The 27,133-nt window shown below is 43.2% G+C and overlaps 5 protein-coding genes and 1 pseudogene across 5 annotated transcripts; all 6 read left to right on the forward strand.

The window, feature by feature from the left end:
* The first annotated feature begins 1,064 nt into the window (after window positions 1-1,064).
* LOC127782400 (3-hydroxy-3-methylglutaryl-coenzyme A reductase 3) lies at window positions 1,065-5,910 on the forward strand. Its single transcript, XM_052309580.1, has 4 exons — window positions 1,065-2,093; window positions 2,742-2,923; window positions 3,841-4,187; window positions 4,971-5,910. Exons 1-4 carry the CDS (start codon window positions 1,180-1,182, stop codon window positions 5,211-5,213), a joined length of 1,686 nt encoding a protein of 561 aa, XP_052165540.1. The 5' UTR covers window positions 1,065-1,179; the 3' UTR covers window positions 5,214-5,910.
* A 2,912-nt stretch (window positions 5,911-8,822) lies between these two features.
* Window positions 8,823-10,741, forward strand: LOC127782419 (uncharacterized). Its single transcript, XM_052309601.1, has 3 exons — window positions 8,823-9,076; window positions 10,085-10,159; window positions 10,262-10,741. Exons 1-3 carry the CDS (start codon window positions 8,903-8,905, stop codon window positions 10,313-10,315), a joined length of 303 nt encoding a protein of 100 aa, XP_052165561.1. The 5' UTR covers window positions 8,823-8,902; the 3' UTR covers window positions 10,316-10,741.
* Window positions 10,742-11,540: 799 nt separating this feature from the next.
* Window positions 11,541-15,225, forward strand: LOC127782404 (serine/threonine-protein phosphatase 7). Its single transcript, XM_052309586.1, has 5 exons — window positions 11,541-12,073; window positions 12,568-13,071; window positions 14,335-14,481; window positions 14,677-14,784; window positions 14,920-15,225. The coding sequence occupies exons 1-5, from the start codon at window positions 11,636-11,638 to the stop codon at window positions 15,007-15,009; spliced, it is 1,287 nt and encodes a 428-aa protein (XP_052165546.1). The 5' UTR covers window positions 11,541-11,635; the 3' UTR covers window positions 15,010-15,225.
* Window positions 15,226-15,646: 421 nt separating this feature from the next.
* Window positions 15,647-16,463, forward strand: LOC127783128 (calvin cycle protein CP12-3, chloroplastic-like; annotated as a pseudogene).
* Window positions 16,464-18,944: 2,481 nt separating this feature from the next.
* On the forward strand, window positions 18,945-24,514 carry LOC127782405 (uncharacterized). Its single transcript, XM_052309587.1, has 4 exons — window positions 18,945-19,184; window positions 19,668-20,066; window positions 22,880-23,297; window positions 24,035-24,514. Exons 1-4 carry the CDS (start codon window positions 19,022-19,024, stop codon window positions 24,222-24,224), a joined length of 1,170 nt encoding a protein of 389 aa, XP_052165547.1. The 5' UTR covers window positions 18,945-19,021; the 3' UTR covers window positions 24,225-24,514.
* Window positions 24,515-25,070: 556 nt separating this feature from the next.
* On the forward strand, window positions 25,071-26,205 carry LOC127782417 (calvin cycle protein CP12-3, chloroplastic-like). Its single transcript, XM_052309599.1, has one exon. The coding sequence runs from the start codon at window positions 25,410-25,412 to the stop codon at window positions 25,833-25,835; it is 426 nt and encodes a 141-aa protein (XP_052165559.1). The 5' UTR covers window positions 25,071-25,409; the 3' UTR covers window positions 25,836-26,205.
* The last annotated feature ends 928 nt before the right edge of the window (window positions 26,206-27,133 follow it).

Genomic DNA, 27,133 nt, shown 5'->3' on the forward strand with positions numbered 1-27,133 from the left:
GGTGTATCACCGGTACCCAAGTAACTAGTTGATAGTAGATGCCCGTAATTCTGACAGGTGTGCTTCTAGCACAGCTATCACCATATCATCTTTCTTCTTCATGCAAGTTGTCCCCAAATAGTAACCCTGGCGGCTACACAACTCTCTCAGCTCATTCATATTCTTCCACTCGCTCTCACTCTTCGGACTTTTTAGTACCATAGGTTTTCCTAATGGGAGTGAGGTATGTCTTGTGATAGGTATCATATTTCTTGAACTGTAACACCTATTAGTGCTTGGCGTACTTAGAGCAAGTTTAATAGTATAGACAACTATTAGCTCCAAAACATTTATAGTCAATTTAGTCAATTCTTACCATAATTACCTATAAGAGCAGTTACAATACCAGACTACTCCCTCTGTCCCATTTTAAGTGCAGCCATAATTTTTCGTGCACAACTTTAACCGTCCGTTTTACTTAAATTTTTTTTGAAAAAATTGAAAAAGTAAGTCACGTATAAAGTACTATTCATATTTTATCATCCCATAACAATAAAAATGCAAATTATAAAAAAAATGCAAATAAGACGGACGATTAAAGTTGGGCATGAAAACTTATGGTTGCACTTAAAATGGGACAGAGGAAGTATAAGCCAGTTATAACGCAATGTGTGTATGACAGGTAGGACCATGTACATATACTACACTATTAATATCTGGTCTCACGTATCATAAACACATTACATTTTGGAATCCGTGCTGCAGCTTGCTATAAATCTATAGTTCGCTGCTCTTCTTTTTTCTTCTTTTTTTTCTTAGATGTGTTTATAGCTGACTGCTATTGGACCTGCTCTTAGATGAAGATAGTCAGCTACACAGAAAAAAAATGCTTATATTGGTAGACGGAGGCGATAATCCTTGTCATACGGTGATTGATCGTAAGGAAATTTCCACTTTGCCAAACAAGACCTTTTAAGTGGGCCCGTGAAGCGGCGGTAATCGCACCGGGAATGGGCCGGGGCCCGCTCGGCTAATCCGCTTATTAAAAGGGCCCATCTTACCCCGGCCCCCAATACTCCCCCGTGGCCGCCCGCGCCTCGAGGCCCCGACACACCCGCTCCCCCACCACCTCGCGCTCGCGGCGGCCACCGGCGCGGCGGCGGCGGCGGCGTGCCTTGCCTTGCCTAGCTCGCTGGTGCCATGGAGGTGCGCCGCAGGGCGCCGCTGCCGCCGCCGCCCGGGAGGGTGCAGGCGGGCGACGCGCTGCCGCTGCCGATCCGGCACACGAACCTGATATTCTCGGCGCTGTTCGCGGCGTCGCTGGCGTACCTGATGCGGCGATGGCGGGAGAAGATCCGGTCGTCGACGCCGCTCCACGTGGTGGGGCTCGCCGAGATGCTCGCCATCTTCGGCCTCGTCGCCTCGCTCATCTACCTCCTCAGCTTCTTCGGCATCGCCTTCGTGCAGTCCATCGTCTCCTCCAGCGACGACGAGGAGGAGGACTTCCTTGTCGGGCCCGCCCGTGGCTCCTCCGCGGCGGCGGCCGTCGCGCCGCCGCCGCCGCCTTCTTCTCCGGCGCAGTGCTCGCTGCTGGGTAACCCCCACGACGATGCCGCGCGGGAGAGAATGCCGGAGGAGGACGAGGAGATCGTGTCGTCGGTCGTTGCCGGGAAGGTCCCCTCCTACGTGCTGGAGACCAAGCTCGGGGATTGCCGCCGCGCAGCCGGAATCCGGCGCGAGGCGGTCCGGCGGATCACCGGGAGGCAGATCGAGGGGCTCCCGCTCGACGGATTCGACTACGCCTCGATCCTCGGGCAGTGCTGCGAGCTCCCAGTGGGGTACGTGCAGCTCCCCGTCGGCATCGCCGGGCCGCTCCTGCTCGACGGCCAGCGGTTCTACGTCCCCATGGCCACCACCGAGGGGTGCCTCGTCGCCAGCACGAACCGCGGCTGCAAGGCCATCGCCGAGTCCGGCGGCGCCGTCAGCGTCGTCCTCCGCGACGGGATGACGCGCGCCCCCGTCGCCCGCCTCCCCACCGCTCGCCGCGCCGCCGAGCTCAAGGCCTTCTTGGAGGATTCTGTCAACTTCAATACCCTCTCCATGGTCTTCAATAGGTACAACATTCACCCATAAACCATACTCCCTCCGTCCCAAATAAAAACCATCAATTGTTCATATTCATAGCCAGATGTTTTTTTTTGTTTTTTTGAGATGAATGGTGTAGATGGCAATGTGCTTTTTGATTAATAGCTGACTGCTGCATAAGTCTCATTCGTCCTATTCAACCGACTTTTGTGAATTAGTACGGCAAATGGTACAGGATTAATGCTCCTCTCCTTTTCTGAATTAGTACGGCAAATGGCACAGGATTAATGCTCTTCTCGTGGTACCATACTTCGCTATGCCACTAGTTAGCATCAGTTAACTGGAGTACTAGCCAAAGAAAATGATCGTCCAACTCATATTTACTCTTAGGTTGTGTTTGGATAATGGGAAATGAGGGGTGGGATTAGGATTGGGAAATGAATGAAGGGTTAGGATTAAATGGATGAGGGAGAATGAATGGTTAAGATTTAAAGAGGGGTGGGAAATCATTTCCCTTAGACATTTGCCAAACACTGCCTTAGTTGTTGTATACTAGCCAACCGAATTCTTATGTACTATGTCGCAAGTTACAGGTATGGCGCAATTATTTTGCAAAAGAACTCTTATGAACTATGACATGATGAGTGAATTGTACTCAAAATTTCAAATTTGAGCAGGTCCAGTAGATTCGCGAGGCTGCAAGGGGTACAATGTGCCATGGCTGGGAGGAACCTGTACATGAGATTCAGCTGCTGCACGGGGGATGCCATGGGGATGAACATGGTCTCCAAGGGCGTGCAGAATGTGCTGGATTACCTCCAAGATGACTTCCCTGACATGGATGTTATTAGCATCTCAGGTAAGCAGCTTTGCTCCTCTGCCTCTTTTGCACAAATAATCCACACCAGATTCTGCTGGTCATCTGGCTATAATTTTGTACTGAACTTAATACTTGTACGAAAAAAAAACGCTATCATAGTTGAAAGAGAACCATTTCAAGAATGTTCGAATAACAATAAGACTGAACAACCTTTTGGCAATATACAAGTAAGAAGTACCTTGAAGATGACATCAAAATGCTGAAATATGCGCATGTTCTCTGCAACTAAGCCCTTTAAAACCAGACGGTTAGTGAGCCAACTCGGCATGATGTAGAATGATCAATTACATTACGGCACACTTGTTCAAATGACAGGATTTAGAAAGTGACAGGACTTTGAAAGCTTGCTTTATTGGTAAAAAGGCACATTCTTTTACGCGCTTGGTCTGATGACTTCAATTAATATACACATTAGCTGGAACTTTTTCTGAACTTCATGCACACTTGAATGTTCAGGAGATAGTTTGCTCAAGAAAAACCAAAAGAGATGACATTTGATGCAGGCACGTAACTGCATCCTTTTGTTTTTAGAATGCTAACAGCTCCAGTGTATTGTGCATATCTTATTTGGCTGTACTAGTATATAACTGACTTCACTAACTTAACAGAGAGCATATAACTCAACAATATGAACCTGATTAGTAAAACCAAGTGTGCCTGTCAAATATCGGAATACAACCCAATGTTCAATATCTTCTAATAAATATATTTATTGTTGGACCGGCTGAATTTATTGAGGTTGAGAAAGGGCTACAGGGTACAGACATGATCAACAACAGGGTTGTTGGTCTGAACTCTAGGCTGCACAGCATCAGGCTGCTCTAAACCAGGCTGAAAATTTCTACCACATTTTCATGATTCATGTTCTTCCATTAATCTTAAGCTTATGAAACCAGGTAACTTTTGCTCTGACAAGAAGCCAGCTGCTGTGAATTGGATCGAAGGGCGCGGTAAATCTGTGGTTTGTGAGGCAGTAATCAAGGAGGATGTAGTCAAAAAGGTGCTGAAGACCAATGTGCAATCGTTGGTAGAGCTCAACGTGATCAAGAATCTTGCTGGTTCAGCTGTTGCTGGGGCTCTTGGGGGTTTCAATGCCCATGCTAGCAATATTGTAACTGCAATCTTCATAGCCACTGGGCAGGATCCTGCCCAGAATGTGGAAAGCTCTCACTGCATCACAATGTTGGAAGCTGTAAATGATGGCAGAGACCTTCACATCTCCGTTACTATGCCATCAATTGAGGTATGCATACAATATCATTTTTTATAGTTAAGCGTTAGCATATCCAGGTTTTGTGCTGATAACACACTTTACCTAAAATATGTTGGCCCCTACTTTGGTTTTTATTTGGCAAGAAATGCTCTGCACGTTTCTTATGGTCCCCAATGTGTGCTAATCCTTAGCTTGCACATCCTTTGCCATGAATTGTTGACCGTTTTCGTTTAGCAAAACTCTGTCCATAATCAATGTTGGTATCATGCAAAATTGATTTACTGCCATCTCAACCTGCTTGTCCATGGTGTCCAGTACTGCACCCCCTGTTACCACTTGACTCTGATGAAATGTGTTGAAACCAAATTATATAGGCTCAAATGTCCTTACCTGACCTCCACGTTATCGTAGCTCTACAGGGTACAGACTGCGATATTTCCTATTGTTCTACATTCGCTATACACGGTCGGCATTCTGGCTACGGTTACACTTCTCCGTCAGCTCAATCAGCTGTTTTTATCAGAGAAATCTTCTCCATGTCTTCTCAACGAAAAGGAATCTTTCTTGCTTGATTTTCCTAGCAACCCGCTGGCTCAAGCAGGTTTTGAACGTAACTCTAGTCGCTTATTGTGATGTTGTGCCTTGTCAGGATGAGGTGGGATCGCGTATTCTATCCTTCTTCATGTTTGTTGTTTGTTTCTGAGAGCATATACCGACAGTGTGCTGCCTAAGATACTTGCATAATGACACTTAAAGCATGCATATCAGGTACAAAAATGATTAACATGTTGCATTTCTTTTTGAAAAATGCAGGTGGGCACAGTTGGGGGAGGGACTCAGCTGGCGTCACAGGCTGCTTGCTTGGACCTGCTCGGCGTGAAAGGCGCGAACAGGGAATCCCCGGGATCAAACGCGAGGCTCCTGGCCACCGTGGTGGCAGGTGGTGTCCTTGCCGGGGAGCTGTCCCTCCTATCTGCACTCGCCGCAGGCCAGCTTGTCAAGAGCCACATGAAATACAACAGGTCCAGCAAAGACATGTCCAAGGTGATTTCCTAGTCCTAGTAGTTCGAGGTTTGGATCGTTGCATTGGAAAGAAAGAAAGACAAAATGGATAGATTCAGAATGAAGTGAATTTCATGTCCTGTGAAATGGGTGGCTTTCTTAAGAGGTCAAGGGCTCATCAAACAAAAGTGAAGGACAGTGAAGTTTACGGTGACATCGTCATGGCTGCTGATGCTGATACAAACAGTTCTTGTTCCGAGGTTTGTGCTATTTATTTCTTGATGTTTGGTGGTATTGGCCGGTCTGCTGCTGAGTCATGAAACCGGTCGTTCTCCGGCGTGCTGTCATCGACCCCATTTTACAACTGGGAGGCTAACTTTGGTCTTGGTGTTCATAAACAATAATGTTGATAAAATAGGCCATGGTTGGTAGGTACTGGACTACTGGTGGACGACGGGCCTCCCTCGTTGCTTCACGAAGCTGTCCACTTTCCAGCTTTGCTTTAGTAATTACTTTCGCTTTGTTTTAATCCTTTTTTGAGTAGTTTTTCTCCATTATTTCCTCGTCGGTCAGAACTCAGAACCCTGTCGAAGCTTAGTGATGTGGTAATTTTGTAAAAAAAGATGTGTTGCTAAGTGGCTCCTCTCCATTGTGTATGAAACTCTCTCTGTTTCTTTCCTTTTTGTACCGATTCTCTGGCTAATTCCGGGATCTGAATGAATGGTCGAGACGTTGAAGTGTCACACTCTTACGCGCCTCTATCATCATCTCCCTCACTAGCATGTCTGGTTTTCCTTTAATAATAGAAATTGTTTATATCCTCGACAGTCGACAATTCGACATGTTTAACTCGGTGAACATTTCACATTTGGCATGTCTAAGGATTGAGCGTTGCTCAGTTGGTGTGCTCATAGTGAGAGGTAGTGCGCGAGCGTCTAGTCACAAGTCACTTGCAAGGCATTAACACGTGTCGAGAAATACGTATGCATATGTGTGTAGTGGTATGTGCACACGCATCCCTGTCCCTTCAGGAAACATTTAGCATATCTAATTGGATGAACATTTGACATGACGTGGAGAAACCGATCCTCATGGGCCATGGTCCTCGGGCTCACCTCAGCTCTAGTGATCTAGGCCTAATTTATACTCTCTGCGTAAAAAAAAAAATACTCCCTCAGTCCCATAATAGACAACATTTTTGACTTTTTATTTACAACGTTTGAACATTCGTTTTATTTGAAAAATTAGTGCAAATATAAAAAAAGATAAGTCATATGTAAAATACTTTTGATAATAAAGCAAATGACAAACAAAATAAATAATAATTCTAAATTTTTTTAAATAAGACGAATGATCAAACATTGACAAACAAAAACTTAAAAAGACAAGTAATATGGGAAGGAGTTAGTAGTCTAGGATGTGATCTATCCTAGGACAATAAAGTTAGGACAAGCATTGTGTTAGGATAGGTTATAGCTTTTATTTGGATGGAGGGTGTATATGACGCCGTTGATTTTTTAAGATATGTTTAGCCATTCATCTTATTGAAAAAATATGTAATTATTATTTATTTTATTGTGACTTGATTTATCATCAAATGTTCTTAAAGCATGACTTAAATATTTTTATATTTACACAAAATTTTTAAAATAAGATAAATAATTAAATATTGGTTAAAAAGTTAATCGTGTCAAGTACTCCACTAGTTTGGTTTAGCTCCAGCGATCAGCAGCCGATCCGGTGCTTGTTCTCGGCAGCGAGCGAGGCAGAAACATCACCATCACGGGGACGCGCCTGGCGTGGCTGTTTGTGTTGTTAGTCTAATGGAGATTCTCTGCGCGGGAGCAACCGTGCAGGCAGGCACGGGGCGATGCACGGGCGGGGGCGGTGAGACGTGTGGGCCATGTGACCGCACGTTGGCCGGCCGGCCGGCGGCAAATGGCAAGCGGCATGGCATGGCACATGGCCAGTGGAGTCAGTGTGGAGGCCGCGGGGCCGCAGTGGGCGTGGCGTTTGCAGGGAAATCTCGCGAGATCCGGTGACCGCCCCCACGTTCGCCGGCGGGGGCCGCGCGCGGGCTTTCTTGCGGTGGAGGTGCCTCCCGTACCGCACGCACGCGTTGATGCCGTCCACTCGTTTCGCCCCCCACTGCGGGGCGCGGGCTGTAGTGCTGTACGACCGTATCCGTCGTTGCTGCAGCGCAGATCTCGAGGTCGAGGAGGATCGCCCAACTCGTGGCCGGTGAGACGAGTGGTCCGTCGCTGCGGCGCAGCCCGTGGGGTCATCGGCGATCGACGCTGGCTGCCTGCAATACACACCCCACAGGTCATCCCAAGGCTCACCTCTCTCGTTTTCTACGCGCATATATTACAAACGGTTAAATTATGTGTTTTTTTAAAAAAATATACGAAAGTTATTTTAAAAAATAATATTAATTATTTTTTTTAAAAAAAAGTGTAAATACTTAGTTAATTATGCAATAATACATGCTTTGTTTTGTATGCCACCCCTCCTTCCGAACGCAACCTAAGTCTATTTGTTGTCCCTTATCTTTCTTTTGAGTTTGATTGATACTACCCTTAAACCATGATACCAGAAATCTTCAATCTCCATCTAGTAAAACCATCCAAATCAAGTTCCATAACAGTATGAATGGTTGTTGTGGCTAACCTGGCATCCTAATCAACAAATAGAAAATTAAAAGAACATGTGGAACCACATGTAAATGAAGTTTCACCTCTCCTAACATATCCCTTCTCTTCCCTCATCTCTCCACCTCTTCCATCTCTTCCTCATCTCTCCACCTCTTCCATCTCTTCCCAGGAGCTAGCCCACGGGGTGAGGGGCGGGGGTCGACGAGCCTGTCCGCGAGAGATGACAGCTACAGTGGGAGGTTGGCAATGAGGAGGCTTCAGTGGCCCACAATGACGAAGAAGAAGAAGAGGAGGCAAGGGAGTCGACGAGCTCGAGCTTGCTAGCCATCCGCGGGAAGGCTACGGCGATAGTAGGCGACCGAAGTGGATGGGGTCACGGCGTAGGAAAAGGATAGAAGAGGGGGTTTGATGGTCCTCTAAAGTTGTAGTAACTCGATATGAAGGATCGAGGCGGGGGCTCGATGCCCCTTTTGAAGCGGTCAGTGCTCAACGGTGAGACATGAGCTCCAACCCTATGGTGGCTATTGGCGTCTTCCCCCTAACGGGTTGGTGAGCCATTTGCCACCACCGCTGAGTCCTTGTCGTCTTCAAGACAAATAGCAAGAACCGAAGGAGATGGGTAGAGAATGAAGTAAGGATGATATGTTTCGCTGACACATGGGTCCCACACATTTTTTTTTTTGCTGACTAGGATGCTATATCTGTAAAACCAGCCATCCATACTGCCATGGAAACTAATTTAACCCGGTTTTGTAAGTTAGGCGTCACGATTTCTAGTAGTATTGTAGTTTAGGGATACGATTTAAACCCGATGGAGAGACGAGGAATGGAAATGGACTTATTCAAAGGCCCGTAAAATATACTACTAATATGGGCTCATGGGCTGGTTGCTTCCAATCTCTTTCGGTAGCCATAACACTGGGCCGCACCCTATGGGCCGATTCATGGGCCGACACGGAAGAGATCTCGTACTGCGTTAGGACGAGCCGCGGGTTCCTTTCTTGCGGACCAATTCCGACTGCCGACGAGCGAGAGAGTCGTCGTCGTCGTCGTCGGCGACGAGTGGCGGAGCGAGAGAGGAGGAGGGAGATGGCGCCGGCGGGGAGGGGGTGGAGCCGGACGGTGGGGAACACGAGGTCGTTCGTGGGGAACGCGCTGGGCGGGCTCCGCGGGTGGAGTAACCTCGCGTCGTGGGCCGTCGCCGGAACCCTCGCCTACTACCTTTGGGTCAGGCCGGCGCGCCAGCTCCAGAAGGAGCAGGAGGTCAGCTCCCCCCCCCCCCCCCCCCCACTTCCCTTCCCCATATCCCTAGCCCTGTGTTTCGCGCGTAGCTCGAGCTCGCATCGATTGGTGCTTTGGATTCGTGATTTGGGGGTTTGTGTGTGCTGCTGCTAACATCTGCACATTGCTCCTGTCCATGCCCCTGTTCGATCGAATCCGGCAACTGGGTAAATCATGCGTGTGTGCTTATGGATTTTCGGCATGGCGAGATTCTGGTTAACAAGCGTTGTGCAGTATTTTCTCTAGCTAATTGTTGTGGGATCGCTCACTTTACCGGCTAATGTGCAGCTATTAGTGTGTATATGTTCTTGCTCTGAGCATCCGTAGCAGCTGATCCTCATTCACGATAATTCTATTAGTTACTGTTGTTGCTTTTATTATACCCATAGTGTGAAACTAATGGTGTTAATAGCTGATTAAAAAAATTTTCAGAGATTACATAGTCATATTTTGACTTTGGAACATGAGAGATACAATGGATTTTCTTGGAGAAATATTGCAGAAAGTACTAGCTAGACACAAACAAGCACTAAACCCGAACATAAATGTTGTAATAGCTCATGTGGGTTCATCTTGTCTAGTAGAACATGTTCAGTTCGGTGATAGGAATCTATCTTCGGCTTTTTTTAGAGTAAAATAGTACTATCCATCGAACTATCTAAAGTTGTGTTCTGAAGCATCGGTTAACTGCTAACCGTTTTGTACTAAGACAACATGGTTTGTCAAAGCAACAAACTCAGAGAACGGATGCTCTTGTCTTTTCTCTAACAAAAAGAATAACTGGGCAGCTATATTTCTCTTATCGATGATATCTCACGGTCATAATCTGGCTGCCTTTCATTTCACTGAATATGTTACTGGTGGAACATTGCCCGCATGTTTCACTGCTGTTCCCTTGTTTGTTGTTCCTTCTCTCTTCCCAAGTTTCTGTTTTTGTTAAATCTGGTTATGTTCTCCCATTGGCTCGAAAAATGATGTGTTTCCCCACAGGAGAGAGCTGCGCTGGCTGCTGCTTCGGATCCTTACCGTTATGTTGAGAAACGAAAGCCAATTCCTGACCCCCAGGTAGCCTCGCCGCATCTACTCTCGATCTGAGACAGCAACAAATTGTTCCACAACAGGTCATTTGAACTATTTCCTTATGCTAATACTTTGTGTAATGACCAGGATACCGGCCTAATTTATGGGAAGAAGAAGGATCCTACAAAATCTGACAACTAGCACATCTGAGAATATATTGTACCAAAACGCCCCACTCCATACAAGTTTTCGGGGCAACATGACAAGGAGGATGATCTTACTGCAGTTCTGATGCTGCAAGATGAAACATTTCATAAATTCGTTGCTTCTACATGCAACCAAACCAGAACTGGACAGTGTTGAGTTCACTAGTGTGTATTTGGATGCAGTTTGCCTAAACTGGCTGGACAAGAGGAATGTAAATGCGTTCAGAATAGGGTCATCTTTGTATGGTTTTGCTAGCCATAGATGTTTACATGTTTAAGAAACAGCAACGCACACAGACACGCACAGTCGTCAGTGGGTTGTGCACTTGTGCTATAGTACTACTATACATCTGCCTTTTTCTGTTTGCAATAAATCTTTCAGAACTTCTGGTACTGTCAACCGATAAATATTTATGTGGAAGTAAGAAGTGTTCCAACTATTGTCAGTTTGAATACGTCTAATCTGGATATCTTAACCATTGAAAATATAGCGTAATTGGCAGATTCAACAACCTTTTCGTTTAAAAAAAGCATTGGCATTTGGAAGATTCAGCAGCAAACATTGAGAACCGTTGAAACTTTGATGTCTCAAACCAAATGGCAGGTCTCCCTTTTGGCCTTTTCTCCTCTCTTTAGCTCACGCGGCCACGCTACCCTTTACTTTTCCTTTTTCCTTTTTCGTACCAATTTTTCCATAGACTGTTTGAATGAAATAAAAGAAAGAGAAACAAACATGTCAAAAAACCATAAATCTATAAACAAAAACAACCGTAAAAATCTAATTCAGATACATTGTATCTAAATATAAGTACTCTGTAACTGGATGTAACTGCAAGTTACTCCATCGGTTCCAGGATACAAGACGTGATTTTAGTTAAAGTTAAATTATTTCAAGTTTGACTAAGTTTATAGATAAATACAGTAATATTTATAATACTAAATTAGTTTCTTCAAATCAATAATTAAATATATTTTCATAATAAATTTGTCTTGGGTTGAAAATGTTACTACTTTTTTCTATAAACTTAATCAAACTTAACGCAGTTTGACTTTGACCAAAGTCAAAACGTCTTGTAACCTGAAACGGAGAGAGTAGATTAAAAAACACGAATCTTGATTTTTTTTGACGCAAAGATTCTGCTAACAAAAACTCGAAAGATATAAAAACTCAAAAAGCTATCGCAAATAAAATAGCAAATCCGTTCTTTTCTTCTGTTTCGTTCGCTTTGGCCGCCGCGTCAGCTTCGAACCCCACTGCAAGCAAACAGCGTCTCCCCCCCTTCCCGATCCGACGGCGGCGACGGCGATCCATGCCATGTCGCAGCCGGACGCCGCCGCCGACGACCCCTCCCCCTCCCCGTCCCCCAACCCGCCGCCGCCGCCCGTCGCGTGGCCGGAGGACGGCGCGCTGACGCGGGAGTGGGTGGCGGGGCTCACGGCGACGCTGGACTGGTGCTCCCGCAGCCTCCCCGCGGACCGGCTCCCCGACGTGCTCCCGGCGGCGCTCGTCCAGCGGCTCGTCCTCGCGGCCTCCGTCATCCTGCACCGGGAGCCCAACCTCGTGCGGGTGGACCCGCGGCCCGACCAGGCCGTCGTCGTGGTCGGGGACGTCCACGGCCAGCTCCACGACGTCATCTTCCTGCTCCGGGACGCCGGGTTCCCCTCCGACGACCGCGTCTTCGTCTTCAATGGGGATTACGTCGACCGCGGCGCCTGGGGACTCGAGACCTTCCTCCTCCTCCTGGCTTGGAAGGTGGATCCTTCATCCTGATTCTACTCCATTATGTTAAGCAGATTGCTTTAAAGGCATCATTCCCTCGTTATGTTTAATTGATTAAATAGATGGAAATCCACTGCCATAGATATTAGTTATGCTTTGTACTGATATTATAGCTTCAATTTTTTTTTTCAAATAGGATGAACTTTTGGTTCAATTGAACTTGACATTTGACCAGTATATGTTTTGTTCTCTCTAGATGGGTTTCCAGATTTATCTTAAGAGTAAAATTCTGAGCTCCAATTCCTAAAATGAAATTCAACAATATTACCACAATTCCGAACACCCTGTAGCTGTAACTGTAATACATACATATATGAAAGGTTGAAATTTTTTAGCACACTAGCATGCATAGCCATCTTCACAAGAGCAAAGAAGCATATGGTTAATTGTTTTAAACTAACCATCTTCAGAAATCAGGGGATTTAAACTATCAGCTAATGGTCATAAACTTGCTTTGTATCTGTTAGGTTTTGCTTCCGAATTCTGTGTTCCTTCTGCGGGGAAATCATGAATCCAAGTACTGTACATCAGTATATGGTTTTGAACAAGAGGTAAATTTTAAATACAAAGGTCAAGGTCCTCAAGTTTATCGGAAGTTCTTAAGATGTTTTGAAGACCTTCCTCTAGCAACAATAATAGCAGGGTGCGTCTACACTGCTCATGGAGGGATTTTCCGTGGGACGATTGTAATGCCATCAAAAAGAACAAAAAAGGGAAAGAAGGGGAATAAATACAAAGCAAATTCCTCTGTTGATCCAACTTTGATGAAGCTCGGATCCTTGGATGAGTTATTGAAAGCAAGGAGAACTGTTCTCGACCCTCCATGGGAGGGCTCAAATTTGATTCCTGGTGATGTTCTTTGGTCTGATCCTTCTTTGGAGATGGGTCTTTCCTCAAATAAAGAAAGAGGCATTGGCTTGCTTTGGGGTCCAGATATCACTCAACAGTTTCTATATACAAATAATTTAAAGGTTTGTTGTCACTCATTTATTATCTCTTTTATCATTAGAACTATCTGGTGAACTGAATTTTTGTTGTTAAGTTATTAAGTATTGCTATGCTTTTATGGTCCTTTAATGTTTGCATCTTATAATACAATTTGAATAGTTCATGGTTCTTTTCCAGTGTCACATTTCCATACCTTTTATATCTGCCGTATATTATCTATTCAGTATTGAATATGTTTGATATACAACAATTACACCATACTACATCTCGTCAGATTGAAAAGATTAGAGAAGCAGGGCAGTAGTGCAAAAACATCGCCATATGTAAGGTGTCATGCTATTCCCAAGTGTGGACATATATGGTTTCTGGTTTGGATCCTTTTTGTATTTATCATGGAACCAATCTAATTAACCCAAAGGGTTGTTGTATCCATACTGATTGTTTTGTCAATTTGAAATACATGATGTGAATGTAGGCAATACCAACAAATTAAAATTAGTACTACCCAAAAAATCTATGCAGTGATGCTTTTAGTAATATATATTCTGTTACACTTAGTGTTAATCTCTGAATGCATCAGATCTAATGGGCACTTATGTTTGTTGGCCAAGGGCATGTTCATTGCATATTGTGGTACACACAATGAGCATCACTCTTATGCAGGACAGATACCATGCACAACTGCACAAGAAGTGCATCTCCTGCAATCTAAAACTTGTTTTTCCTAAAAGTCCTAAGAAATCTGTTTTCCGTAATGATTTTTTTTTTCTAAAACATGGCATCTGAACAACACTTTTGCATAATAATTTGGGTTAAATTGAACCTGTATGGATCATGGCTTATTACTCCCTTTTGATATTGCATACTGTCTTGCTGCATTTCTTGGATTGTTGCACACTCAACAATGTCTAGCTGTAGGTGTTCTTTGGCTGGTTAGTTGAATATGGTAGAACTACTTCTATAAGTTCAAGCATGAATCTAACATAGCAATTTTCTTCCTTTAAAAAATGGACAAAAGGACACATATGTTGCAATTCATGAATGCAGTTGCTGAAGAGCTAGATGGTTCTAAACTTCTAATTATTTGTGTGTTTGTGTTAACTTAGAATGATTACTGATATATATATCCTCCCAACTTGATCAATTGGCATATTTGTATGGAAAATGGCTAGCACATTGAGCATGTCCCTTTAACATTTTTACTAGGGAGTAGGCACCCATTCACCGTCATACAACTATGTCCATTTTAAATTCATATTCTTACTTCCTCTTTTATTTGAACAAAGTTAATCATCAGGTCACATGAGGGTCCAGATGCAAGAGATAAACGACATGATCTTTTAGGAATGGACAATGGATATACAATTGACCATCATGTGGAATGTGGAAAGTTAATAACTCTTTTCAGTGCTCCAGATTATCCACAGTTCCAAGTAATTCTCTGTCACATGATTTTCCGTTCACCTTGAAAATAATCTTTTATTATTGAAACATTATACTGTATATGAATTCCACAAGTGAAAATCTACTCAACTTTTTTTTGGGGCATTCCATGCTAAACGATTTGATTTTATGACTGGTTGATCATATCTATTGTTTCTCATATTTGATATTGTCTATTGGTACAGGCTTCAGAGGACCGGTACAACAATTGTGGAGCATATATTGTCCTCAATCCTCCAGATTTTTCCACCCCTGTTTTCCATAGCTTTGAAGCTGTAAAACCTCGACCTAAGGTATGCGCTGTACATTGTATACCTATCATTTGATATTTTATCATTGAGTAATCCTTGATTCTATTAAGTAGCTGTATGGTGTGATTTACCTACCCAAAAAAAGAATCTTGTTAGAACAATATTTTTTGGGTGCAGGCAAATCCCTACTATGATTTTGAAGATGTAATAGACTCAGATGAAGAGTTAAATTTAGGCGCTATGGACGATGGCTCGGCGAGCAGTTGATCACATCTTTTGTCTTGTATCACTGTGTAACTGTATTTAGCATCCCGAACAGGGAAACGCCAACAAGTTTTTGTTGCAACCGAAACTGATATTGCAGGCTTTAAAACAAAATTCGTGTCATGTACTCATGTCTGCCAAGTTTTTGTCTGTTGGCTTCTTTTGGGCTAATCTCCCTATGCACATCATTTGTACCTCCAAAAAGAAAAATTATGTCAAGTAAGAGGCCTTGTGTTTGCAGTTCTGAGCTCTTGATGCACGAACTCATCAAGAGGATTTCGACATGGATCGCCATTAGCCCATGATTCTTGTGCATTGTGAATAAGAAATTTGGGACATGCGTTTCTCGTTGCCAGACTTTATTTTCTTTCGGCAAAGATGCATTGTTTTATGTTTTTTTTTTTGATGAATGGCCATGTTGATTTCGAACTTCCAAAATTGCGAAATGCATTCTCTTCAAAATATTCAAATTTCGCCCGTTGAAAGTTTATCCATAGTCCTTTTTTTTTAAAAAAAAAGAGAGAAAAAAAAATTAAAGGTATCTGATGATGACTTGATGAGGCAGCTTTGTAAACTCCGATCTCCTTGGCCCAATGATGATGTGTACACTTTCTAGATTAGTCCTCCCTATCCTTGATAATTACGCACGGCTCACTTCTCAGCATTACCCGTGGCGTCGCCGTCTCTCACCTCCCTCTTCTCCGCGGCCGCCGCCGCCGGAGTCCGCACGCTCGGAACGCCCGCGTCCGTACGGCTGTGCTCACACCGGCAGCGGAGGCGGCGGTTGGTGGTGGCGTTCGTGAGGTGAAGGTACAAGGGGACGGCGAGGAAGGAGGCGGCTCTGTCGGAGCTGATCGAGCGGAAGGTGGCGGAGGCGACGGAGGCGTGCGCCGGGGAAGCCGCCGGGGAGGCGGGGTGCCGGGTGGCGTGGGACGAGGTGGAGGAGGTGAGCCAGGCGAAGGCCGGCCTCCGCCACCAAATCGCCCAGGGCGCCGACGACCCCCTCGAGCCCTTCTGCTCCCACAACCCCCTCGCCGACGACTGCGCCGTCGTCTACGACGACGATGACGACGAATGATCCGATCCGATCCGTGGTCCGGCCATCACCATCCATGATCCATCCGCCACCAGCAGTTCTGATTTCTGAACGCGCTTGTACTTGGTAGCAGGAGTGTACTAGCTTTGTGAGAAATGGGGAATTTTAGAGACTTTGATTAAGGCGCTGTTTAGTGTTTAGTTCCAAAAAAAAAAAAAATTCACGCTGTCACATCGAATGTTCTGACACGTGAAGTATTAAATATAGAAAATAAAATAATTACACAGATTGCATTTGAATTACGAGACGAATCTTTTAAGTCTAATTACGCTATAATTTGATAATGTGGTGCTACAGTAAAACATTTGCTAATGATAGATTAATTAGGCTTAATAAATTCATCTCGCAGTTTCTCGGGGGAATCTGTAATTTGTTTTGGTAGTCTACTTGTTTTGGTATTAGACTATGTTTAATACTTTAAATGTGTTATCCGTATATCCGATATGATAACCAAACTTAAAAATTTTTCTTTAACTAAACATGGCCTAATTCCATGTCATTTCAGGTTTGAGCTACACAGTTACTCGAAATCATCTTACCTCTGGGATTGCGTTTGAAGTTTTGAACCTCCACCAATCGAAATCGTTAGTCCGATCCGAATGCCACCAAGTTGAGCATTTCTATTTGTCCTCTAAAAAAAGAAGGCATTGGATCTATTAAATTTTTACCGATATATCGATGGTAAACTTTGTTTAGAAATTAGAGTGCATGAATTTTACCAAAATTCTATACTCCCCTCTGTTCCTAAATACATACAAAAAGCATTTCTAGCTTGTTTACGAAGTTTAAAATTAAGAAAATAAAATCCCTTTTAGTTATCTCTGTTTTCAAATTTTAAATTACTTGGATTTCCCTCGTAAACACCTAATTGGTTGAAAATGTTTGGACTTGCCTGTATTAGAATCAGTGTCTTAGACATGTTTGTATTCGTAAGAGAATTTTGAGTATAAAAGTAATTGTATTCAGGAACAGATGAAGTAGTTGAATTTTAACCTAGGCTGTGTTCGACAGCAGTAGATCGAGACTCCCTCGTTCTTCACATATTCCAAATTGCTAAACGGATCATTTGTTATATAAAAATATATAGAAAGAATCGTTATAAAAATCATATTAATCCATTGTTTAAATTTAAAATAATTACTCCATCCGTCCCAAATTATAAGACCTATATTTTTTACACGGCCTTCAATGATATATTTTAACCATTAATTTATTCAATATTATGTTCCCAACAAATACGAAATTAGCATCATATGAAATTTCTTTAAAATATGAATCTAGTGATGTATAGAAAGTCATTAATTTATATATATGGTTAGTATGATTATTAGTCAAAATTTACCAAGTTTATTTTCCTTAAAAAGAGAGCGTCCTATAATTTAGAACGAAATTTAGAACGGAGGGAGTAATACCTAACTATTACGTGCTAATGGCTTACATTGTTTTGTGTATTCTCTCCCCTCAATCACACTCTCAATTACCCATCATAGGTACCGGAATAGTTTGCCTTTTCTTTTTATTAAATTCCAAGGCATCTAGAATGGCCGGTACATACAAAACGTTGTAAAATGGATGACCACAAATTTTACTTTTTAGAACATCCCAAGAGCTCATCCAAATTCCATCATCTATATTCACATCTAATAGGATATAACACCTCACAGGTGAAATATGGCGGGGATGGCGGGGGCAGCGCGGATTGCGAGCATCGCTGGTAGCGGGGATGGCGGGGCACTTCGGCGACCTCGCTGCCAGATTCGCCGCCTCTTGCTCTACTCCGGTGATCTCCACCTTCAGATCCGGTATGCACCTCCTCTCTATAGTTACTTAGTTACTCTCTGGCGGTATGCGGTCAAGATGGTGGCGCGAGTTCGATTGAGAGGTGGGTAGTCGGAGGATGGCGTGAGGAGAGAGAACCATTATATTTGGCTTGAGAAGGGCTTGGTTTGGAGGACCTTCAAAGATAGCGTGTGTGATGGAGACTCTGCTGAAGCGTTGTTTATTCACCTCCATGCGCCAAAAACGGGATGGAGGACTGGATAGAGGAGCTGCTGGCTATAGAATGCTCTTAAGGCCGGTGCCTCAGGCACGCTGCAAATTTTGCAAAAAAAAAAACCTCCGCTACGCGTGTAATCGAATACCGTCCCCCGCGAATAGTACATGTGAGGTGTTATTTTACATGGAAGCCCTTATAAAAATGGATATTTCATGCGAAGGAGGGAAAAATCACGTGTTAGGACCGCGCTGTAAAATAGAAAGCCGAGTGTCTTTTTCGCAAGAATACGCGCACCAAGCCCCCAACCCTAGCCGCCGCCCGCTTCCTCTCCTCCATCTCCCGAGAGATTTGATAATTTAACACTCCTTTAAATGGGTTTTGATTATTTGACATCCTAGCCCATTTTCATTCACTCAGATGGTCCCACATGTCATCCTCACAAGTGTCAATTAAAGCAATTGGATAAAAAAAGTGTCAAATTATCAAATTTTTCCCATCTCCCTCTCGCGCCGCCGTCTCCCCTCCCTCAGCCATCCTCCTCCTCCACCGCCGGTCCACTCACCCCTAACCCTAGCCGCTGCCGCCCGCCTCCCCTCCCCCTCTCCCATCCTCCTCCTTTGCAGCCTCCATCGGTCACCACCGCCCCGCCCCGTCGTGAGCGACCTTCCTTTCATCTTCTCCCTCCGAAAATTTTGATAATTTGATATTTTTTTTTGTTGTCCAATTACTTTAATTGATACTTCTGAGAATGACATGTGGGACAATATGAGTGTTAAATTATCTAAATTATCAAATCTCTCATTCCTTCCTCCTCCTCGTGTCCAATTGACGACCCGGCCCAGCTTCATCTGGTAAGTGGTAACCCTAAACCCCCTTCCTCTCTTCCGGCGCCTGGGCGCTCTTCCCCCCTCTTCCCCGCCGCAATGAGGCGCTTGGTGACGCACCTCCACCGCCTCTCCCACCGCTCCCTCCCTTCCCCGCCTCCATCTCGACCCCCAACCACCACTAGCCTCCCCTTCCTCCTCTCCCGCCGCCTCCTCTCCGACGACGCCGCGCCTCCGCCCGCCGCCGACGTCCCAAACAAAGGTACCTTCTCTCGTCTCCAACCATCTGCTCGGCGAAATGCCAATGAGCTGTTAACAACATTCCCTTGCTTGCACCTGTCGGAATTGGTCCCCCCTGTTGATGATGAGATCGGAGTCTGCACCTGCTCGGTTTAATGCCTCCCTGCTGGATGCTTCCTCGCTTCCTAAGCAAAGATAGTCTTGTTGGGAGTCTAGCGTGGCTTGGCCCCTTCCGGCTGCTTGAAGTCTGTTTTTAGCCACCGTAGTTTATCTAAGCTTCAGTTTTTTTTCATTTGCTTTTTCTCCCTTCCCCTAGCCTAAACGGGTCTGGCTGATTGCGTCGTGTAATCTTCTAATATATTGACGTGCAATCTTTTTGCGTGTTCGCAAAAAAAAAAAGAGCAAAGATAGTCTCGCGTGGTTCTTCATCTTCCTATGACGTAATATTAATTGTGGCACGGAAATGGCCTGTTTGATTTGTCCATGACGATAACTCTGACTGCAGAGCTGAAGCGGCGGTTGGAAACTTACTATGGGGTGGATGATGAGGCAGAACTACCATCTGTCACAGAGGCTGTTCTTGAGCGGAAGCTTGCGGATGTGCACAGCGAGACGGACGATGAACTTATCGAGGAGCTGCGCAGCAAACCACTCCCTGAGGTTCGTGACAGGGATTTTGAGTCCGACTTTGAGGAGATGCACGATACTGATGAGGAGCTGGACAACTTGTACAACGCCAGACAGTATGTGGAGAAAAAGATCAAGAGTGACGAGTTCTTTAATATGGATGACGACAAGTGGAATAAGATGATCAAGAAGGCTGTGGATAATGGCCACCTCGGTAATATGAACGAATGTGAGAATATTTTGGAGGACATGCTCCACTGGGACAAACTATTACCTGGTCAGTCATATCTGTCTCCCACCCTCACTCTTTTCTCTTGTGAATAGGTGTGAAGTAAAACTTTTCTCCAAACACAATTCTTTATTTGCTCCACTAAAAGTAGCTAGGACACTTGGTTTGATACTGTGACTGTTAGTTTATTTATTTTTGGTTTACCTTGTCATCTGTATCAACTCATTGTGGTTGAAATATTTCCTTAATTTAGGGAGAATTTCGATTAACTTATTGGATTATAACTGTTTAATGGTATTCTTGTAAATATACCTCTGGTTATTAATCTAATCACAGGAGCCTCTCCTGCTGTTTTTTCGTCCAAAAAAAAACTGTTTAATGGTATTCAAAGTAAGTTTTAAGGTTGGTTGTCACAAATCAGTGAAATTACAATGCCCAGGTAGTCATGGCAACTTGGGATGGTATTTTATACTACGGTAGATTATGGTCTACAATCTGGGAAATATCCAATTTCCTCTCATCTTTCTACTATATGTTATGCTGTGGAGGGTTGGATGTAAGCTCTTGTTTGCTGGGATGTCATATTCCTTTCTACCTGGTTATTCATGGCCAGCAAGTTTGGGTTCTTGTGCTGTGATGGGATGTTTTAGTTCAAGAAATGGGTTAGTCCTAAGAAGAAATCATTCCTTTCCTTTGGATGGAATAGTGAAATATTTATGACCAGAAGGGCAGTATGAGTAATGGCTATCCATTACAAATTATGTTGTCTAGCCATGTTTTCCATGGTTGTCTTGTTCTTTTTACTCTAAACATACCTAAAGTGTCCTTTAAAGTGGATTTGTCATGCCAAAAAGCTTGGTTTTTTGCCACCAAACGTTTGGCCATTCCACTTCCAAATGTTCTACATACCAATACTGAAATTTTCAACGCTACCAACTCACTGCTCATGCTTTTGTTCAGTTTGTGCAATGGACTTAGCTGGTGTGTTACTACCTCATCTCTAGTGAGTACAAAGGTAGTAGAAAAAAGTGGATTAGGACCATCCCTACAGAATTACAGGATCATCCCATAAAATATCCTAGGATGGGGTGATCCATTACACCCCTTAGATCAATTGGTTAGCAAGTGATTGACTTTACATATAGACCACTCTTTATGCAAGTAGCACATGCTAGTGTATTCAGTCTAGTGGATTGTTCAGGATAGAAGCTATGAGCATAAGCACCCATTCTGAACCTATCTAAAGTGTGTATGTTGAACCGTAGCGTGTCTAGCTTTTACATCAATTCTCAACTATATCTGACTGGCTTCCTCTTAGTACCAGCACATGATTACCTGCAACAATATAGATATAAAGGCCTTGTGAGTTACGAGTTCCCTTCATTTCTAGGAATGAACATAGCTGCCCAGTTGGTTTTAGCACTTTTTTCTTGAACAAAAATGCAAGCATATGTTCATTCCTGCGCCATTATTGGAGCTGTCATCAGAAGCTTTCAAGGACTCCATGACTTTGTGTGTATACTGTAGAGTTGACCTCTTTAGACTCATGGTGCATATCCAAGAGTGGGGTTTTCTGGGCATTTTCAGCTTACAAAGATACTGACTAGAATGCCATCTCATTAGAAAAGGTGGGTTTGAGATGGGAATCTGTAGATTGCAAAACCTGTAGAATATTGCTGCAGTCCTATGCTAGGGGGCAAAACTCAACCTCTTGGTTGAAGTCATAATGAAAACCCAAGAAATTGTTGCGTCCCTGGGATTTCTATTTTTTAAAAAACTTTTGCTGAATCAGTTACCTGGACATTGGCCTTCTCTATGGACCACTTTTCCTGTTTAAGCAACAGAAGTCTCCATACTAGATGAATCTTTTTGTTTACATGTACTATGTATCGGCCATTCCTTATTCCTGCATGTGATTATGTGAAAAGACCATGCAACATTTATACATAAAGTTAATGATACTTAGGACATGTTTGGTGACTGTTATCTGCATGAGAAAAAGTAATGCCTGAAGGTAGCCTGACAGTGGTGAAGCCAGGATTTAGGCATGAGGGGGCCAACTTGATAAGTGATCATGATTAAAAAAAGAGTAAAAAATATACATGAATTTGAAGGTTCCCCAAATGTAATATATCATATCAACATAAAAAGACAGAAGTTCAAAAGAGACTGCATATATTTATTTATTTTAATTTAGCCTTTTGAGCAGTTAGATCATAAGCAGTGATAAAATCATTCGATCTAAAAGTCTAGACAAACAGAAAAAGACACAAAAGCTAGATTATGGCAAAATGAGTGACAACTATCTATCTTTTCCAACTATTAACTACTACTATTTAGCTAGATTATGCAAAATGAGTGCCAGGTCTCCCGCCGCCCCCCTGGATTCACAGTGTGGTTTCGATATCTTGAATCGTTTGCGGCATTGGTTGATAATATGCCTAAGTTGTACTCCACCCCAGCACAATAAATAGAGGGAAAAAATGTTGATCTTGCCACAAACACCCAACTACATGGCCAATTTGTAGGCGGTTATTGCGACCAATTTGTCCCACTTATTCGTGCCATCCAGGCTGTGGTAGAACATCTAAGTCAAACATAACACGTTATCTAAGCAGCCCTGTGGAACCAGCCTGGTGTTTAACTAAACAGTACTGATTGTTCAAGGAACTAGGAGGTTTCAAACTTGGCTCTTGCATATGGACCTGTTGTTCTACTCTTCAATTCATGCATGGTTCAGTAATCTTATTGTAATGTTGTATTACTAATAACTGTTGTATAGCTAGGGGCCTTTGTTCCTTTTTCCCTGCACTTCTTTTATCATATTTTATTGTATTTTTTAAACACTATATTTTGTCCAGATGAAATTAAAAAGAAGGTGGAGGCCAAATTTAATGAGTTGGGGGACATGTGTGAGAAGGGAGAGCTTGAACCTGAGCAGGCTTATGAATTATTCAAAGAGTTTGAGGATAAGATGGTTTCGGAGTGCACAGAACTAATGGAAGCTGAGAACCCAACTGACGTGGATGAATTTTCTAAAATGGAAAATAAGAGTGTTAAGTTGGACGATCCACCTGGTGAGGGACCTGTTCTAAGGTGGGAGTCACGTATTGTCTTTGCTCCTGGAGGTGATGCATGGCATCCCAAAAACAGGAAAGTTAAACTCAGTGTGACTGTCAAAGAGCTGGGACTTTCACGACATGCCTTCCGACGTTTACGTGAGGTTGTTGGGAATAGGTACAATTCTGGAAAAGATGAACTCACAATAACTAGTGAAAGGTATGATAGATTTCCTGCTTGCAGCTTTTGTATATTATGCTAATTTAATTGTGCGGTATATCACATACAGCAATGTTGTTGACAAATTGAGCTATATCCCGAGTCAAGGTGTTGAACTATACATAATGTCAGGACGGAGTTTACAAATTTACTTTCCGTTATCAAATGCAAAACAGGCAAATAGAGGAGTATAAATTCTCGTAAATTGTATAGTTCTATTTCCTTTTTTTGTTGAAAATATTCTAGTTCTGGAACCTTATGTTTCCTGGTTGCTGGGTAGATACATGGATTTGTGTTTGTTATACATGCATGCCCATATTACACAGGAGAAATATGGGGAATTCGGCAGACTTTGCATCTGCTGTATATTTGGTAGTTAGGTTTCTTTAAAGTTGCCAACTTAATTATTCAAGCTTCTTATTGAGTTGTGCTTGTTGCTTGGGAAATGTCCGAAGGTATGTTGGGTTCTGATAGAATCTTACTATGTTGTAGTGTTTTTTAGTATTATAGTAATAATAGCATTCTTTCTTGAGATGCCTTTTGTCTCAATGATCTAAGCAAAGGTGGTGAACCACTATTACTGGCAGGATGTGTGATTTTATTGTGTCATGTATTTGTTTGGCTTTTATACATATTTATGACGTTGAGCTGTTTTGTTCTTCAGAGTGCTATGATCTTACCATCAGCATATAGTGGCACTGTAGAAATTGTTGATAAGTATTTGATTAATACCGCAGGTTTGAGCATCGGGAAGAGAACAGGAAAGATTGCTTGAGGACATTGTATGCTGTAGTAGAAGATGCAAACAAGGCCAATAAGTTGGCTGATGATGCTAGAAATGCATATGTTAAAAACAGACTTAAGGCCAATGCTCAATTCATGGAAAGGTTGAAGGTGAAGACACAGAAATTGAGGGTAGCTGCATAAGGGGCTCCTGGAGCTACACGCTCTGGAACAATTCCTCTTTCATGATATCAGTACGGTCATTTTGCAACAAAGGATGCGGCAGTGAGACGTAGAACGGGAGCAAAAATGTTTTGTTGTAATTTACATGTGTTGCCTTGTTTGGACGGCCTGTTAGGTTTATCTTTAGCTGAAGCTACACTTTTTGAATTTACCGTGACCGAGCAGGCCTGTTTACATGATCGCATAGTGAACTGGCTGTATCCTGATCTTCTCTACAAATAACAAATTGCTTCTGAAAATTCAGTCCGTTATCCTTGGCGAAATTCATTTTAGCAGCTATGTTCTTAAATGCGAGATCTATAATTTCATCTGTTCGCACAACAGATCAGGGTTTATATTACCGGTTGACCACTAAATTTTAAGCCCCATCGGTATCACGGTTTTGTCTGTTGGCTTCTTTTGGGCTAATCTCCCTATGCACATCATTTGTAGCTCCGAAAAAAAAAAAGATTATGTCAAGTAAGAGGCCTTGTGTTTGCAGTTCTGAGCTCTTGATGCACGAACTCATGAAGAGGATTGTGCCAATTACATGGCTTCTTATGAGGCTGCAAGAATTGTTGGTTTCGACATGGATCACCATCAGCCCATAATACTTGTGCATTGTGAAGAAGAAATATGAGACATGCTTTTCTCATTCTAAGACTTCATTTTCTTTCGGCAAAGATGGATTTTTTTAATGCTCTTTTTTATGAATTGCCATGTTGATTTCGAACTACCAAAATTACGAAATGCATTCTCTTCAAAATATTCAAATTTCGCCCCTTGAAAGTTTATCCATAGTCCTAGGGCCTATTCACTTTGATACCATTTTTAACCTTACCAAATTTTGGTAAAGTTGCCAAAAAAAATAGCTACACTTAGTTTGCTGCGAAATTTTGGTAACTATATAAGAAATACTGCCAAAATTTTAGTAAGTTACCAAAATTTTAGCATACTTATCAAAATTTCGACAATGCTAAAATTTAATAAGGTTTTTTTTTAGCATCAAAGTGAACATGCCTCTATTTTTAAAAACTTTATCGATTCTCTCGTGATGAGGCAGCTTTGTAAACTCCGACCTCCTTGGCACAACGATGAGGTGTACATTTTCTAGATTAGTCCTCCCTATCCTTGATAATTACGCACGCTCACTTCTCACCATTAACCATGGCGTCGCCTTCTCTCTCCTCCCTCTTCTCCGCGGCGGCTCCCCTGGCCGGCGGCGGCGGCGGCGCCGGAGTACGCACGCTCGGATCGCCCGCGTCCGTCCGGCCGGTCTCACACCAGCAGCGGAGGCGGCGGCTGGTAGTAGCGTCCGTGAAGTGGAGGTACAAGGGGACGGCGAGGAAGGAGGCGGCGCTGTCGGAGCTGATCGAGCGGAAGGTGGCGGAGGCGACGGAGGCGTGCGCCGGGGAAGCCGCCGGGGAGGCGGGGTGCCGGGTGGCGTGGGACGAGGTGGAGGAGGTGAGCCAGGCGAAGGCCGACCTCCGCCGCCGCATCGCCGAGGGCGCCGACGACCCCCTCGAGCCCTTCTGCTCCCACAATCCCCTCGCCGACGACTGTGCCGTCGTCTACGACGACGACGACGAATGATCCGCTCCCATCCGTACGTGATCCGGCCATCCCATCCATGATCCATCCGCCACCATCAGTTCTGATTTCTCAACTGCAGACGACTCGAATTTGAATTTGAATTTGATTTATCGGAGACGCGTTTGTACTTGATAGTAGTAGGAGTGTACTGTACTAGCTTGTCAGAAATGAGAAAATTTAGAGATTTTGATTAATTCCATGTCATTTCAGGTTTGCGGTACACAATTACTCGAATCTCGCTCGAAATCATCTTACATCTGGGATCGCATTTGAAGTTTTGAACCCACACAAATCGAATCGAATTTGTTAACCCGAATGCCACCACGTTGAGCATTTCTAGTTGTCCTCCTTAAAAAAAAGAGAGATATTTAGGGCCCTTGAAATCAGAGGATTTATATAGTAATTTCGTAGAATTCAAATCCTATAGAAAATTTTTCTATTTAGCCATTTGATTCAAAGATTTGAATCTTTTCAAATCCTATGAAATTCCTATGGAATAACATATTGCATGTGGATCTTAGAGGAAATTTAGCAAGAGCTTAAGGGTCCCTTTGAATCAAAGGATTTATGTAGGAATTTCATAGGATTCAAATCCTATAGGAAATTATCCTATTTGGCCCTTTGATTCAAAGGATTGAAGCTTTCTAAATCCTATGAAATTCCTATGGAATGGCACATTGCATGTGGATTTTGAAGGAAATTTAGCAAGAGCTCCAACCTCTTAGAAATTTTCCTTTGAGTCTATCTCTCTCATCCGATTCCTGCGTTTTTCCAGCGCTTCAATCAAACGACCATTACTGTGTTTTTCCTATGTTTTGCAATCCTCTGTTTTACACTTCAATTCCTGTCAGAATCCTGTGTTTTTCCTATTCCTCCGTTTTTTCTACTCTGCGATTCAAAGGGGCCCAAACCTCTTGTAAAATTTCCTTTGAATCTCTCTCATCCGATTCTAGTGTTTTTCCTGTGTTCTAATCAAACGACCATTCCTGTATTTTGCAATCCTCTATTTTACACTTCAATTCATGTCAGAATCATATGTTTTTACTATATAAATGGTAAACCATGTTTAGAAGTTAGAATGCATGAATTTTACCAAAACTCTATACTCCCTCTGTTCCTAAATACACACAAGCATTTCTAGCTTCTTTTACAAAGTTTAAAATTAAGAAAATAAAACCTTTTAGTTAACTCTTTTTCCAAATTTTAAATTACTAGGATTTCCCTTGTAAACACATAATTGGTTGAAAATGTTTGAACTTGCCTGTATTAGAATCAGTGTCTCAAACATATGTTTATAT

Source organism: Oryza glaberrima, chromosome 8, assembly GCF_000147395.1.
Source record: "Oryza glaberrima chromosome 8, OglaRS2, whole genome shotgun sequence".
Classification (NCBI taxonomy): Eukaryota; Viridiplantae; Streptophyta; class Magnoliopsida; order Poales; family Poaceae; genus Oryza; species Oryza glaberrima.

Bases quoted from the DNA above. Each gene is read 5' to 3' on its own strand.
- LOC127782400 (XM_052309580.1), top strand. From the start codon at position 1,180: ATGGAGGTGCGCCGCAGGGCGCCGCTGCCGCCGCCGCCCGGGAGGGTG. The intron at 2,094-2,741 runs GTACAACATTCA...AAATTTGAGCAG, and splicing joins CTCTCCATGGTCTTCAATAG to GTCCAGTAGATTCGCGAGGC. The intron at 4,188-4,970 runs GTATGCATACAA...TGAAAAATGCAG, and splicing joins TTACTATGCCATCAATTGAG to GTGGGCACAGTTGGGGGAGG.
- LOC127782419 (XM_052309601.1), top strand. From the start codon at position 8,903: ATGGCGCCGGCGGGGAGGGGGTGGAGCCGGACGGTGGGGAACACGAGG. The intron at 9,077-10,084 runs GTCAGCTCCCCC...GTTTCCCCACAG, and splicing joins AGCTCCAGAAGGAGCAGGAG to GAGAGAGCTGCGCTGGCTGC. The intron at 10,160-10,261 runs GTAGCCTCGCCG...TGTAATGACCAG, and splicing joins AGCCAATTCCTGACCCCCAG to GATACCGGCCTAATTTATGG.
- LOC127782404 (XM_052309586.1), top strand. From the start codon at position 11,636: ATGTCGCAGCCGGACGCCGCCGCCGACGACCCCTCCCCCTCCCCGTCC. The intron at 12,074-12,567 runs GTGGATCCTTCA...TGTATCTGTTAG, and splicing joins TCCTCCTCCTGGCTTGGAAG to GTTTTGCTTCCGAATTCTGT. The intron at 14,482-14,676 runs GTAATTCTCTGT...CTATTGGTACAG, and splicing joins CAGATTATCCACAGTTCCAA to GCTTCAGAGGACCGGTACAA.
- LOC127782405 (XM_052309587.1), top strand. From the start codon at position 19,022: ATGAGGCGCTTGGTGACGCACCTCCACCGCCTCTCCCACCGCTCCCTC. The intron at 20,067-22,879 runs GTCAGTCATATC...TATTTTGTCCAG, and splicing joins CTGGGACAAACTATTACCTG to ATGAAATTAAAAAGAAGGTG. The intron at 23,298-24,034 runs GTATGATAGATT...TTAATACCGCAG, and splicing joins CTCACAATAACTAGTGAAAG to GTTTGAGCATCGGGAAGAGA.
- LOC127782417 (XM_052309599.1), top strand. From the start codon at position 25,410: ATGGCGTCGCCTTCTCTCTCCTCCCTCTTCTCCGCGGCGGCTCCCCTG.